This window comes from Colossoma macropomum, unplaced genomic scaffold, assembly GCF_904425465.1.
Source record: "Colossoma macropomum unplaced genomic scaffold, Colossoma_macropomum, whole genome shotgun sequence".
NCBI classification, from domain to species: domain Eukaryota; kingdom Metazoa; phylum Chordata; class Actinopteri; order Characiformes; family Serrasalmidae; genus Colossoma; species Colossoma macropomum.
In genome coordinates, this window is record NW_023495622.1 from 2,880 (window position 1) to 18,200 (window position 15,321).

General features: G+C 38.4%; 1 protein-coding gene across 3 annotated transcripts; it reads left to right on the forward strand.

Annotated features, from left to right (window-relative positions):
* Positions 1–204: 204 nt before the first annotated feature.
* LOC118802608 (beta-1,3-galactosyltransferase 2-like) lies at positions 205–5,764 on the forward strand. 3 transcript variants are annotated; one of them, XM_036563079.1, is made up of 4 exons: positions 268–335; positions 559–623; positions 4,150–4,286; positions 4,413–5,764. In XM_036563079.1, exons 3-4 carry the CDS (start codon positions 4,270–4,272, stop codon positions 5,590–5,592), a joined length of 1,197 nt encoding a protein of 398 aa, XP_036418972.1. In that variant the 5' UTR covers positions 268–335; positions 559–623; positions 4,150–4,269; the 3' UTR covers positions 5,593–5,764. The 3 variants fall into 3 exon arrangements, with proteins under 3 accessions (XP_036418971.1, XP_036418972.1, XP_036418973.1); XM_036563080.1 differs by having other exon boundaries at positions 4,150–4,226; XM_036563078.1 differs by lacking the exon at positions 4,150–4,286 and having other exon boundaries at positions 205–335.
* Positions 5,765–15,321: the final 9,557 nt, after the last annotated feature.

A 15,321-nucleotide genomic window follows, 5' to 3' on the forward strand; every position in this document is an offset into this window, starting at 1 on the left:
TAGTTTTGTGGAAGATTTTAAACTACACATGGGTCTATTATCACTACTGCATTAGTGTATTTAATCTGAAAATTTATCTGGAGCTTTATTCTTACTGGTCAGTCTAAAAAGCTTAACTGTTAAAACAGAAAATGAAAGCTAAAATACGCTGTTAGGGTGGTTGCTAATTTTAGCTGTGAGCGCACAAACCAGGAAGGAAACCAGATGTCGACAAAAAAACCAACCCCCATCTTAAACACTGAACATTTACTCATCCCACCCTCACACACACTCTGTTCTCACACTCTGCACTGTCCACTGAGTTACACAGCTGTGAAAGGTCTTTACTGGAGAATGTAAGTAGTAAAGATTTTCTCTGTTTAATGTATAATTAATATATTACTGTAACTATGAGCTCCACTATCAGAGTGTAACAGTGGACATGGTAAAAAAATGTTAAAGCCACAAAGTAGAGCTTCAGTTTCCTCAGTAAGAAGCAAACGGAGGTTCAGATTTTTATAATGTTACATTAATGTGTTGAACTACACAAAGACATTATTCTCTGTCTTTATTTTACAGGAAAAGTGGAATTATGAGCTCTGAATGTGGGATGTTATCACTCATCACCCTGCTGTGTATTTCAGGTAGGATTATTCTGCTTCTGATGAGCAGCTGTGACTATAACAGGAATTATCCTGCTATATTATTCTTTATTAAAAAACTTAGAATCTGACTATTAAAGAGTCACTCCAGTCAAAATGAAAAGGCCATAATGCCAGACGACCACTTGTAGCTGTGTGGAGTTCAGCTCCCAGCCACCCTCACCTTTGAAACGCTTACTTCAATGGTGAGAGCATGTGGGAACTGTACTCCACACAGCTGCAAGTGGTCATCTGGCATTATGGCTGGCTTCTGTTTCCTTGCTGGCTTAAGTTCACAACATTGCCGCAGTGTCCCTTATTCCTGCACTGCCAGCATACCAGTTGCTCCACTGTCACTGCCGGCTTAATACACCATCTCCTCCTCAAGCTACTCTGCTGCGTAGCACTGTGTTGCTCGTCATGGTGTTTTCTAGCTGATGATGAGTTCTGCCCTTTGTGCCTCAGCGGCAGCTGCTTGAAGGCTGCGTAAGGTGTCTCAGCTCCTTCCTTCCTCCTTCCGGCTGTATCTGTCCAACCTTTGTACTCCAACCACTACCACGCTTATCTGCTCTCCCGTTAGCCTCCACTTAAATCAGCTTCCAAGGGTCCAAGTTCAGTGGGAGTGTTTGAGCAGGGAAATGACCAAATTGCCAGACACTGACCCTCCAGGACTGTAATGAAAAACTCTGAAAGAATGAAAAAACACACAAAAGCTACAGTAGCAATTAATAATTAATAATTAATTAATAACTGTACTGTTTTACCTGTTGAAGCTTCTTATGTTTAAATGATATATTTTCTTCGTTAATATTTGTGTTTTAAACTAAACAAATCTCCACATAAACTACTTTACACTGCTTTAAAACTGAGTTCTGTTTCTTCAAAGCTTTGTATATTTAATCTACAGAGCTTCATTATCTGTGCTTGTTTGTGTGTTTTAAACTGTGGTTATCACAGACAAAGTGAACACAGCCAACTTTACATGCTCTTGTGTTTGCTGTAGCAGCAGCAGCAGCAGCAGCACTATTAACACCCCTGCTGAACTGTCCTGCTAAGATCAACTTTTGCTGCTAGCTGGTTTCAGATGGCCTAAGCTGGTCTTTGGTGCTCAGTGTGGCTGACAAGCTGAACATCCAAATGGATTGAAACAAAAAAAAACAAAGAAAAAAAAAACAAATAAAGTCTACCAACTTGACAAAGCTGGTCAACCAAACTTAACCTATTTAATCAGTTTGAGCTGGTCAAGCTGTTTTTCAGCAGGGACTGTAATCTCACTCAGGAGTGTGTCTCCTCACATCTAAGACTATTACAGTCTGACATTTTAACAGTTTGATAACCTAGAAAAACAGAAATACTACAGTCTCTCTATCACAGCACTGAAAACTCAGGTTGGTGAAATTTAAAGCCTGAACTTGGCTAAACAACATTAACTTGGGCAACTCATAACAACTCATGACAGCGTATGACGTCTGCTGTGACATCATTTATGGCATGATTCATGGCAGTATTATCAAGCAAGGTTCAAGTAGCTTTTCTGAAAAATACAACAAATTATATGAAATTGAAGAAATATTAACATCACATTTGCATTCATTCTGAACATTAGTTTAGAACTGTTTATTTTCTTTCATTTTTGTCTGTCTCTGTGTTTGTCTATGAGATGAACAAAACGTAATAGGAAAGCCTATATAAGGCTATGATGTATGATTGTGTTCTCTCCGTCTCACATATTTCATTGTGAGACGGAGAGAACACAATCATGTACTGGCTGACTGACTACATGTGTTAAGGGAAAGATGATGTGAATTTTCAGACCATTGCTTTCATGGCTAAAGTCCACAAACAATATGTGACATATTGGTCAGGGCTGTCCACTATCATGCTGACCGCATCATCATCACATCATTGTTTTGCTAGCCAAACATCTCCACCCATTTTATGGAAGCTATTGTGATTGTGTGTTTAGAAACAGGCTAAAATCACACAGTGTATGTCTGGCAGGAATCTGCCAAAGCAGAATGTTTAAAGTGACCATCAACCATTCACTGCGTTTTAAGTCACACGGTATCAGCTAATTTTGGAATCAAAATTCAGATCACAGACACTCTTATCTAACAATTTATGAAAGGATATCTAAGCTGACAACTGTCTTTAAAGTCTGTATAAGCAAATGATTACAAAAATTAGGAGGTGGCAAGTAAATTTAGGATCAAAACGAGGCCAAATTCACAAAGATATAAAAAGTATTTACATGACATGCCTTTTTCAGGGAACAATTCATTGGCTAACAACTTACAACTGTTCAGTGGCTTTGAAAGTTCATGCAAACAGTTGCTACAGGTGTCCCAGCCTCTGTTGATTACTTACAAACCTTCTGTCTGGACAACAGCAGTGCTGGAACAGACTGAATTATTACACCCTCTAGGGCAGTATTTGGACACTGTTATAACCCTTAAAGGTGCAGGTCATTCCTGACAGAGAAAGCCAGAGTGACAGTGAGTACAGTTTTCCGCACCATCCAAAGGCACTTGAAACTGGAGGAAACTCTGACAGGAAGAGGTCTGACAGCTCAAACCCCCAACAGAGTCAGAAGACGTAGAAGACTTTAAACTGCAAGTTTGACTGGTTGAGTAACAGTAAGAGAGCCATTGCTAAGATGATCAAATAAGAAAAAGAGGCTTTCCTGGGTCCTGCAGCACCACCAGAACTACTGAAGACTGGAAGGTCTGATGGACTGAAGAATCAAAACTTGAAATCTTTAGTTTATCATACAGGGGTTTTGGTTTGGTGAAAGAATGGTTCCTCACCAACTATCAAACATGGAGGAGTGATTGTGATAGTCTGGGGATCTTTTGCTGGATCCAGTGTTGATGACTTGTACAGAATGGCTATCATCCTGAAACAAAAGGGGAGCAGAACGGTGTGGCTATGCGGACAATCACACATATGTTTAAAGAAAATGACAAGCTAGATGATGATAGGAATGTTTCAGAAAGTGATTTGCTTCTCTGCAAAATGAGATACAGGAAAGGCCAGAATAATTAAGCTCCAAAACACAATGAGCCTCATTCACCAGTATCTTCTTAAGGTTTTTCTTAAATGTGTTCTTGAAAAGGGTCCAAAGAAAAATACTTCGCCAAATTCATGATGTTTTCTTAAACCACAGAATTGGTAGCACCTTTGTGCTCTTGAGTGTGTGCCGATTCTGTTCTTACCTAAGAACAAATCCCAATGAAGAAAACACTGGTGAATGTCAGAATCTTCATAAAAACTGCTAAAGTGAATTTTAAGAAGAAATTTCTTCTTAAGAACGGTTGGTGAATGAGGCCCATTATTATTGTAACAGACATGCAATGTTCTGATCTGGAATAGTTGTTCAGACAAACACTATCTAAAATCCATATGAGGATGATGTGGTCAGCATGGTCTTTTTTTGGACATCTCTGGTTTCAAATGTTGTTAATAAAAGGAACAGCAGTAAAAAATGGGGCTTTTTTCACTACTAACCAAAGTCTGTCTATGACCCCAGCTGCATGGTGCCACCTACCTGGAGGACAACCCCTCTGGCACAGTGTGCTAGACTATTAGAAAGGTGGACAGTAAAAGGTAAAGTTAAAGACAGAGGATGGAAGTTGGCTGTTCATGATAAATGCAAAGCAACATTAGGTCAGTTTCCATCACTCACCCAGCCTGTATTGTGTTTATAGTAAGCTAATAAAAAGAGCGAATAAAAGAACTTCAAGAAAAATGGTGCTTCATTATGATTAATTCTCTCTTTCTTTTTTCTTTTAGTCCAGCCCAGAAAATGGCCGCCCTCAGCCTCAACAGGTTGCGCTTTCAGAGCTGCTTCATATTATTGCTGTCCATAACCTTCATTGTGTCTGTCATTATCATTGTGTTTGGCATCCACTCTGAGTCGTCCACAGTGTGGTTCAGCAACTTTGCCAAGTTAATCACATTTCAAAAAGTCAAAAATCACACACTAATAAATATGACCTCTTTCACAAGACACAACAATACAGTCTACCAACAGACGTCCGATGTCGCACACACTGCAGTAACTACAGTGAGCAGACATAACGTGACAGACATGCTCAGTATGGAGTCCATGACAACTGTTCCAGTGAAAGAAGCATCATCCATCCGTTACCATGAAGCGTATCCACACAACTACCGCTTCATCATAGACGAGCCCCATAAGTGTGAACAAGAGAACCCATTTCTAGTCCTCATGGTTCCAGTGGCTCCACACCAACTGGAGGCTCGCAACGCCATCCGGAGCACATGGGGTAATGAGAGCATGGTCCAAAACAAAACCATCACGGTGATCTTCTCGCTGGGTCTGCCTGGGAACAAGGCTGAGAAACAACAGGAGGAACTAAGGCTGGAAAGCCAGCAGTACCATGACCTGGTCCAGAGCGACTTCATGGACTCGTACCTCAACTTGACGATAAAGACCATGGTAATCATGGACTGGCTGGCCACACACTGCCCACAGACATCCTACGCTATGAAGATCGACTCTGACATGTTCTTGAATCTGGAGAACTTGATGAACTTGTTGCTGAGACCTGATACGCCTAAAGAAAACTACATGACGGGAAAGGTTATGCGGCACATACCGGTCATCCGGAACAAGAACTCCAAGTGGTATGTGCCAAAAGAATTATATGCTGAAGACTACTACCCAACATACCTGCTGGGGATGGGTTATGTCTTCTCCAATGACCTTTCAGAGAAGATTGTTGAGGTTTCGAAAGAAATAAAGCCATTTAACATAGAAGATGCATACGTGGGTGCCTGTCTGAAACGAATAAGAATTTCACCTTCAACTCCTCCCAAACCCTCCCAGTTTAAGGACCATTTAAGGGGTAAGTTTAAACGAGAAGAGTTTGCCAGTGTGATCACCACCATCCTTAACTCCCCACAGCAGCTGATCACATTCTGGCAGGACCTAAAGAGGCCTACATGAAGGACTTGGAGGAAAAAGACTCAAAACTGATGATATTTGGGATGTGATTGCCTGACATTTTCTTACAATGCTTTTGGGTTAACTGTCTGGAAAACTCCTCTATTTTCTCCCAGTTTAATCAGAACTGAAAAATAAATAAATGCTGCTTGCAGAAGACTGATACCTGATAGAACCACCTTATGCTGCAATAACAGTTTCTCACCAACTTCCGTATTATTGAGTCAGAACAGTGCAAATCTATGGGAGAGAAATGTGACAGGTTAGACTGTTAGTTCAGGGCAGTTTGTATGAGACAGAAGGAAACCCTGCTGCTCTCCCTCAGCCTGTCTGTCATGTTATGTTCCAGGACCTAAACGTGATTCAAGACCAGTGGGAATCTCTGTCAGCATTGCTACGATACGCCTGACAGCAGCACGAGATTTACAAAGTGGCAAACTCCGAGCAGAAAACTCACACAAACTATATACGTTACCAGAAAACTTGTAGAGAGAATTGAAACTCTAATGTTTTTCCGGGTTTCTCAAACACTAGAGGGCCAAAATGAATGGGTTAAGATGGAGCATTTGAGCAAAATCACAGTTTATAAATGCTTAAACATTTTTAATGTAAAAGAATACATTAATTTCCTGAACACTGAACAGCAAAAAAGAGTTTAAATCAGCGCCTCATCTACATCCATGACATTTGTGTGTGCAAACAGCCAATAAGCTGCTCCACTCGCCAACCAATCAGCACTCATTTAGCAGTAATGTTAGCATTCTGCTGCCCAAAACCCATTTGCTGTAGAAAAAAGAAAATATATAGGTAAGTTTTCTTTGCTTTTTTAGTGAAATACGTCCTTAAGTCTAAACTTAAAGGATAGTTTTGGGTGAGTGATTAGAAACTATTTTAACTTTTTTTTTTTTAGCCGTTGAGCTTCATTCACCCCCATTCATTTAGGACTTGCTCACGCACCCTCTGGCATTTTGCCGTCATGTTTATGATATAACGGGGGGAAATAGGAAGTGGCCAGGCTCCTCATAAGTCGGCTCTGACATTACATCAAAGTGTGTATATGTATAATTCAGGGGTTAAACCAGCGGCCCCACCTCAAGTTGTACCGTCCCGGTTTGCTGATTGTACCTCATACAGTGGATAGAGATTAGATAAAGCTAATGTTAGCTGCTTATTCTTTTTTTCCCTGTTCCACCTTAACTGATGTAGCACTTACACTCACTGTTCGGTCGCTAGCGTGTAAATGTGGCTCTACTTAAGGTGCAACGGAAATTCCGATAGAAAGCTAACATCAACACTTTATCTCAGTATAGCATATAAATAATAAATGAGGGAGAAGATAAAAATGCACAGATTTTAGAAGAAGTTATGTTGCATAAAGGCAATGCTGTGTGTGTAGCAGGAGAAAGACAGTTAGAGTTTAAGGTGGGCTGGTCTGTAACATATAACTCTTGGTCTGAGAACAAGTCCCACTCCGGCGCTGAGGTTGTGTATAATAATCATATCGACTTTTAAAACCCAAATGTGGTTGATAGATACCAGTGTTGTGGAAGAAGTAACAACAGAGTAGTAAATAATATTTACCAATTTATTTATAATAATAATACATACTGTAAATAATGTATGTTTAACTGTTGTTTTTCCTAGCCAAAGTCAAATTCTTTAATGATAATAACTCATACTCCATTTGTTCAAAAATACAAAACCGATCAAATTCAGAATTGTGGGTTTTCTTGTCATAATACATGCCCCCCACCCTGGGGGAATTTTAATGTTATATATTTATATAACATCGGAACTCCTCAGTCCAAACGTTGCTCTTTTGGTCAGACGTGTCAGCACAGTCCTGTCTGTCAGTACTACACTGAATACGAAGGGCTCATGTTCGAGGCAGATCACAGCTTACAGAGTGGGCTTGGCTACGTGTTCAGAAGACTTGTCATTCCAAATCAGTTGACCAATAGAGATGGCAGGTGAACGCCCTCTTCTAAGAGCTGCCCCCTGTTGAAAAGTGCCAAAAGTCAGAAGATAAAGAGTGACTTCAGTAGATAAAGAGTGATTTCAGAAGCAACAAATATATCTGCAAAATCAGCAAATAGAAAATAAATTACTAAAAATTAAAGCAAAAACTGGGAAACTGAGTAATACAGTTATATGCAGGGGTGTAAAGAGTACTGAAAACTCAAGTACAAGTACTGTTACTGTAGTGATAATTTACTCAAGTACAAGTGAAGGTATTAGTAAATAAATTACTCAAGTAAGAGTAAATAAGTAGTTCATTAAAAATTGTACTGAGTTACTTTTTCGTATTTCCGCTGTCGCAACCTGAACATATTTCTGAGCTGATTCGGCTACATCACTGGAAATAATCTGTACAGAAAAACACTAAAGCTAAACATGATAATATGTGGGAAAAAGTTCTGAGAGCTGAGACTGATCAAAGTTCGCTCTGCTAGAGCACATCTACACACCAGTCTGTGAGCTGTGTAAGGAACAAGGTTTACATTACACTGCATGCGTTTCATGGTTAGATGATTACATAAGACGTCCTACTTTATCTGTTTCCAGTAAAGTATTTCAGAATCGCTGAATGGCTGTGCAGAGGTTCATACAGATTAATTAACTTTATTTAGGAAAAAAAAACTTTTGTTTATTTAGGAAAAAACTAAATTATGAGTAAGCCGTTTAATTAATGATATACTTTTAGTGAGAGTCCTGCTGCCCATCAGCTCCCTGGACTCTAGCTTACGTTAATAGGTGTGAACGTCTACAGACAGTAAACACATTCACAGCATTCAAACTGTATATTTTCACTGAAATCTGTTCTACCATTAAAATCAGCAGCAACATCAGCAACTTACCCAGATTTTTACTGAAATATATTTCACCAGTAATCATGCTGATCACTTCATACAGAACCAGACATTATTACTGCATTTCATTTTCACATTTTTTAATTTTTCACATTTAAATTTTTTAACGTTTTTAAATGCCACTTTTCCATAATTCAGCTCAGAAACAATGTACTGTTTCTGAGAGATAGGCCTTGAATTTTGGAGAAAAAAAAATCTATACAAATGTGTGTTTGCAAGTGTGTCATTTTGGAATAAAACATTGTATATTCAGCTGTATAATCCACAAAGGTGCTGTGTAATCAGTCTGACTAAATTTGACTGAAATTTACTGTCTACACTGCTAAATATGCTCTCTTGAAACCTGTTTATGAAACACTCCTTGGTATTTGGGGGTTCCCATGTTGGCTGGCTACTCCAGCATTGGCCAACAGCTAATTTACTCACCTTTGAGGTGTTGGTACTAAAGCTTCAATGGCCCCAAAGTGTTTGGTTCAGCATTTCTTTCACTGGAAAGGCTCTTTTCTGGTTTGGTAATGGAGTCTTTCTCACCTTAACTGAGATCTTACACGTCTCCTTAGTGTCACTGGTTTGAGAAATGAGTTACAATTCACTCTTTCCACCAGTCTCTTATGAAATTGGGCAAGTTTTCAGCTTTACAAATATGCTACACCATACTGTATAGTTCTTCAGAGGTATCCTGGGCATAGTTACAGTTGCTAGGCTGTGAAGGAGCAGGAGGGTGAAGTCATTTGCTACAGTGCCACCCTGAGGCAGAGCAGTGCTGCATAGTTAGTTAAGAATATTATAGACAGACGTTCTCCAGTTGTTTAGTAGGATAAATAATGACATTTCCCTGATTTTTTTCAGGGACCCTCCAGAATTTTGAGTTTGAGACACAGGAGATTATTTAGGACCCCCTCTATTTCACTCCTTACTTGAAATTATCTTAAAACTAGTTGATACATCTAATATTTCTCTTTTTAAGATTGTTGTAAGAGTAGTACATGATTATTTAATATATGTCTAGACATTTAGTTTAGTCATTTTATTAAGTGAAATGACCTCACTGTACTCACTACACTCAGATCATTTGGCTTCTTTTAAGAAATAATGCTTGAAAGAAGGAAAATGATCTGCCAGTATAGTGAGATAAGTCGGTACACAGTAAGTAACTCATAATGGATTAGTTTTTAAGTAATTAGTCCAGTGCTGGATCTTTCTGTACTAACATTAACACTAGCGTTATGTAGGTCTGCTGAGACTGTAGCGCTCTGTTCTGACTGAAAAAACAAAGCTAGCTTTGGGAGTGGAGCTTCAAACTCTTTGCTTTCCTCCATATTTTTCTCTGATTTTGCCTCTCAAAACCCAGAAGAACCTCCTCTTCATAATGTAGAATATCACTTAACTGCTTTGTTCATATCAGTCTGTCTGTATGCAGTTGTGTCCTCACATAACAATATGGAATATTGTTTATTATAACCATGACTGGGGGGTCAGGCTGCACTGTCATTACTGAACATAATCACTACAATCACAACTAACAGCTATTTTTAAATGTATATATATTTATAGGTTTTTAACATTAACACATGCAGTATATTAGTTTTGTAATTTCATGGGGGTCTTAGGCTGCCTCCCTGTGCCTAGTACGAAGACCACCCCTGTTTGTACCTCACCCTTACTCAATATCTAGAACCTGTTGGTAATTCAGTGTGAATTAGTTAGAACTTAACATCATGTTACCAAAGATAATTGTCTAGTACTTTGGAGCTCATATTACCTGGTCAATATTATGTCATATATATTAGGTCATCATTAAGTTTTAATACAGTAACTTTAATGTGATTAAAGAGTTTAAACTGTAATGTGTTACAGCAAAAAGTAACCAGATTACTGTAACATGTTATTCATACTGCATTTCCACCTACACTGTTTATTTAACTCTCTTTTTCTTCTGTGTGTAGTTATTTGATGTTTTATAGTATTTATATTTCTGCTTGAACAAACATCGAGAGAGAAATTAAGTGTTTATTGATATTTATTGATGTTTATTTATTGCTGTTTCAAAAAAACAAACACACATTCTTGTTCTGTGATTCCAGAGTTGGAGTCTCACTCTGTCCTTTTCAGAAGTCTTTTCCAGAAGCTCATCTTCTCTGTGCTCTTTTCTCTCGTGTCCTTCGAGGCCTTCGACTGTTCCTTTCTCCTTTTCTCTTCAGCTTTCTTTTGTCTTTTGAGCTCTTTTGCCTTCTTTTTCTGGATCTTCTTCCACTCTTGTCTTTCTTTGTTGCTCATGTTCTCACTCGGGCTTTGGCACACGCGTTTCTGCAGCTCCTGCATCAGCCTGTGTTTCTGCATGACCATGAGAGGAACCGCTGATAGGATCGTATCCTCGCTCTCCTTTATCTCTCTCTCCAGAGCATCTATCGGATCCCTCATCATCTCCCGTTCACGCTCCAGCTTCTCCATCTTCTGCTTCAACACAGCCTTGTATTTGGCATTCACCTCCAGATTTTTGGAGCGGAGCTCATCCGACATCTCACAGATCTTCTCCACCTTCTTCTTTTCTGCTTTCCACTTCTTTCTCACCCGCTCTATCGCTTCATCTCTCGTCAGCAGCTCATCTTGTAGCTGCCGATTCGCCTCTTCGAGCTTCTGGATGCGCTTCTTCATCTGCGCTTTGTCGTCTTCTGGAGGTTCTTTCTCCAGCACTTCAACAGCTCTTCTCATCTTTTCTATCCATTCACGGTTGATTGTTTTTTGCGCTCCTCCTTTCATCTGTCTGTCTTTCTCAGGAATCTCTCCATCCCTCAACCTCTCCACTTTCTCTCTAGACAGTTCCTCCATCTTTCTGGCTTGGGTCATCTGCCAGTCCTTCACCTTCAGGTCAGCTCTCAGCTTCTCCATCTGAGACATCAGGCACATCTCCTTGGCCCTCCACTGGCCTCGTTCCAGCTGTCTTACTCTTTCTACCTGCTCTCTTTCTTTTATTCTGTCCATCCTCTCAGTTACCAACAGCTGGTTCATGTGCTTTAGGTGTTCCTGGAGCCTCTTCCATGCGGCCTGGATTTTGTCATCATCAAGATGAGTGATCTTGTGATTTAAGTGATTTATATCAGTTCTTATGTTCTCCATATAATCCCTCTCCATTTTTTCACGTTTCTAGTCACGACACTGCTCACCCTTCAATATGTTACTGTTCTGCTGCTCTCTGAAGTTTAATAGTGAACAGTTGATCTTCTGCAGGCTTATATATAGAGTTTCTCCAATGATGTCACAAAGGGCCTTTATGACATCACTCCATATAATCCTTAAAGGCTGAAACACAACATTCTGCAGAATCACCAACATTCTAATGTCTGCAGTTTCTAATAGAACATACAGAAAAAACACTGACCAACCAAATGAGCCCTTTAAACAACTATTCTTTTTTGCATTTGTTGTAAATGCAACTCCTAAATGTAGTAAATGCTGTTTGTTAAAGCAGTAAAAAGGCAACTTGCTATTGCAGCTCTTAATGCAAGAAAATACAGCTTATTAATGTAATACAAATGCAACTTGTTAATGATGTGATGATGTAACTCTAAAATCCAGTAAATGCAGCTTCTTAAAGCAATATAAATGCAACTCCTGAATTCAATAAACTGTAGTTAAAGCAATACAAAGGCAGCTTTTTCAGCAATGCAACTGCAACTTCTAACACAATAAATAAAGCTTGTTAACTCAAAACAAATGAAACTCTTTAATGCAGAAACAGATACTGTTTGTGATGCAATTGTTTAGCATATTGTTTAACATATTGTACTAAATTCATGCTATAGGTCTCCACATAATCAGACCCTCCACTAGGAGACCCCCTCAAGACCTCAAGGCCACAATTTGAACCCTGGGCTGCTGTTAGATTTAATGTCATGTCTTGTTCTTTTATGCTAAATAATATTACAGCTGACATCATGTTTCACTCTTGAAGTATAATATGCTTTATCAGTCCACCAAACTAAAAGTCCACTCAGCCTTAAGACTGAGTCTTAACTTACTGAAGTCACCAACGTGTCCTTTGTGTTTGTACATTTTCAGAACAGTATTTCTGCACCTCCAGAAACTTCTACTGTTACCCCTCTGCTTGTGTTCTGGTCAAATTCTAAAAAAATATATTTAATATATCTGAATACAATACAACTTTCACTAATACATTTCACTAGTTTCAGTAGTGATACATTCAAATTTGTCACATTTGTGACCCAAATTCACATTTAAACTCACACTTACAGAGTTAGTTATCATATCACATGTATGTGGTCTGAACAGAAATCAGAGCCAGTCTTACAAAAAGTCTGAAAAGTCTCTTGACGAAAGTAGAGTTAACTCTTCTAAGACTTCAATCACAGAGGGAAACAGTCAGAGCTCTATCAGGAATCTAAACATGCTGTATCTGAGTGCCTCAGCTTCTCCTGCTTGATCTGGATGCTGTGTTGACTGTTGCTCCTCATGGTGAGTGTTGTGTTGTTTATGTTGGGGGTTTATGGTTTTAGATCTGGCTGTAGGTCTGAGATGGTCATTGTAGGTGTAATAACATCATTTAGTCACTGGATGGCAGCAGTGAGCAAATGCTGTTATTACAGAACATCAGTATGTTGTCAGAACTGTGAGAGACACGAGGAGCTCAACTCTGCTGCTCAAACACTCAGAGTGTGAAATGTTAGACACTAAACTCTGTAATATTACATAATAATATTGTAATATTACTACACTGGTGTCAGTCTGTTGTAGAAATGTGGTGTTTAGAAACACGTCTCTCTTTAGATTCTCTGTAAGAGCTCACAGTGATGCTGCTGTGGAGTGAATTACTGAATATGTCCATGTTGAGCACAGAGAGCATAAATGAATCTCATTTTTCTGTAATTTATAATGCAGTTTATCAGTGAAGGAGCTGAAGGTTCAGAGCAGAGCTCAGTGTTAAAGCTGCTCACAGTGGGAGTGTCAGTCTTTCTGGCTCTAACACTCATCACAGCAGCTCTGTGGATGAGCTGTGTGATCAGTGAAGATGTTCAACATGAGCTGCACTGAACTGAGTTTTATCCTCTTTAATTAATGTGCTGCTTGTTTGTTTCTCAGGAGGAGAAACTGCAGCTCAGCTAAAGTCCACAGGAGCTCTGAGGAGAGTGGACAGGTCAGTATGTTAGAGAGGAGAGTCAAATATAATTTCATTCTCATCCTGTTATTTATCTCTCAGTGTTCAGTACACTTCTATGAACTTCATCACACACTGCTGCCCCCCAGTGAGCAAATAAAGACAATCATCTGTACTGATTCTAAAGTAATAGTTCATACTCTGCTTGATTATTATTCAAATTATTTTATATAAAAATAAATCCATTATTGTAGTTTCAGCTCATCTCTTCGTGTTTTATCCCACTAGCAACTAATAACCATCTCAGACCAACAGCCAGATCTAAAAAATGCATTTTTCAGCTCTGTTCTCTTCTTCTACCTGCTGTCACTGCAGTCTTGTAGAAGAGTAGAGGCTGCATAGTGGACTAAACAGAAATAAATAACAATAAAAAAAAACTAAAAACAGAATCTAAAAGCTTCAAAGCTTTAATTTAGAGTGCTTTCACATCACACTATTCAGAGTAATAAGAAATATAAAACAATAATACAAAACCACAATGTGAGCCAAGATAAAAGAAGCTGAAGTATATAAGCAAATACCAATGACCAATTACAATAAAGGTCTAAAAGATTAATAGTGCAAATAGAATCTTAGACATCTAAAAACTATGATTAGTCGACTAGTCGAGGAAACAGCCTGAATACAGAAAATGCTGATAAAAATTGTCAAAATCCCAGTTTACATGTTTATTTAGTCCTTTAGTGTTTCTTTTTATCAATAAAATCATTATTTTTTAATAATAGTCATTATTTGTACACAGAAAACTGTATGATTTTTACACAATAAATATTGTATACAGTTTGTTTACTTGTGTTTTTCAGTGTTGTTGTTCTTCACAGAGTGGTCTAAAGAGTAAAGAGGGAGATAAACAACTGAACAACTAATGTAGATCATCCGTATAGAAATGAAACCAAACAAATGATAATTAACATGTCTATATATGTATATCTAAATAAAGTAAATGCTCTTTACATTAATATTAAAAGATTTGGCTGAAAATTATGCTTTTATAAGAGAACTTTCCTTGTTTTGTCCATTAAAATGTACATGTTATAAATCTGACTTTAATATTTGAATTGAAATAAAGCAGAATTTTAAAGTAGAAGGGAACATGTTTCTATGTTACAGTGAAGCTGTTACTCACTACGCGTCTTCACTGAAATGGATGATCCACAATGCTTGATGTTACAGGAGGTAACTGACACTGAGGCCTTATGTTGGTGCTTTATGGTGGGGCTGCTGTACCCAAGCTTGATTACTGTCTGTATGAATGTATGTAGTTTCTAATGTCTGATCTCTGTTTGTTCCGACACATCGTACAAATAAGACAGACTGAAAACAGATTTCCTCTTTGGAGGACAATAAAGAATCTAATCTAATCTAATCTCTCTAACCATCACTGATAGAGGCCTTGATCTCACCATAAAGCAGGAAAGACTTCTCAGCTCCATCTTGTGGATGAAGAAAACAATTCATTTGGGTTTCCTATTAATTACCATTGAGTTTAGAAAACATCAATAATTAAAAAGTGAATTATTTATACTATGTATGATTTTATCCTCCTGCCCCCAATAATTACATTCATATTTACAGAAAGTAGAAGCAGCAGAACAGTCTTTGTCTCATCTTATGTTCCAGCACAGTCATTAACCAGTGAAGACATTTTTAATCCACTCACCAACATGCAGACAAAAAGAGGAAGACACT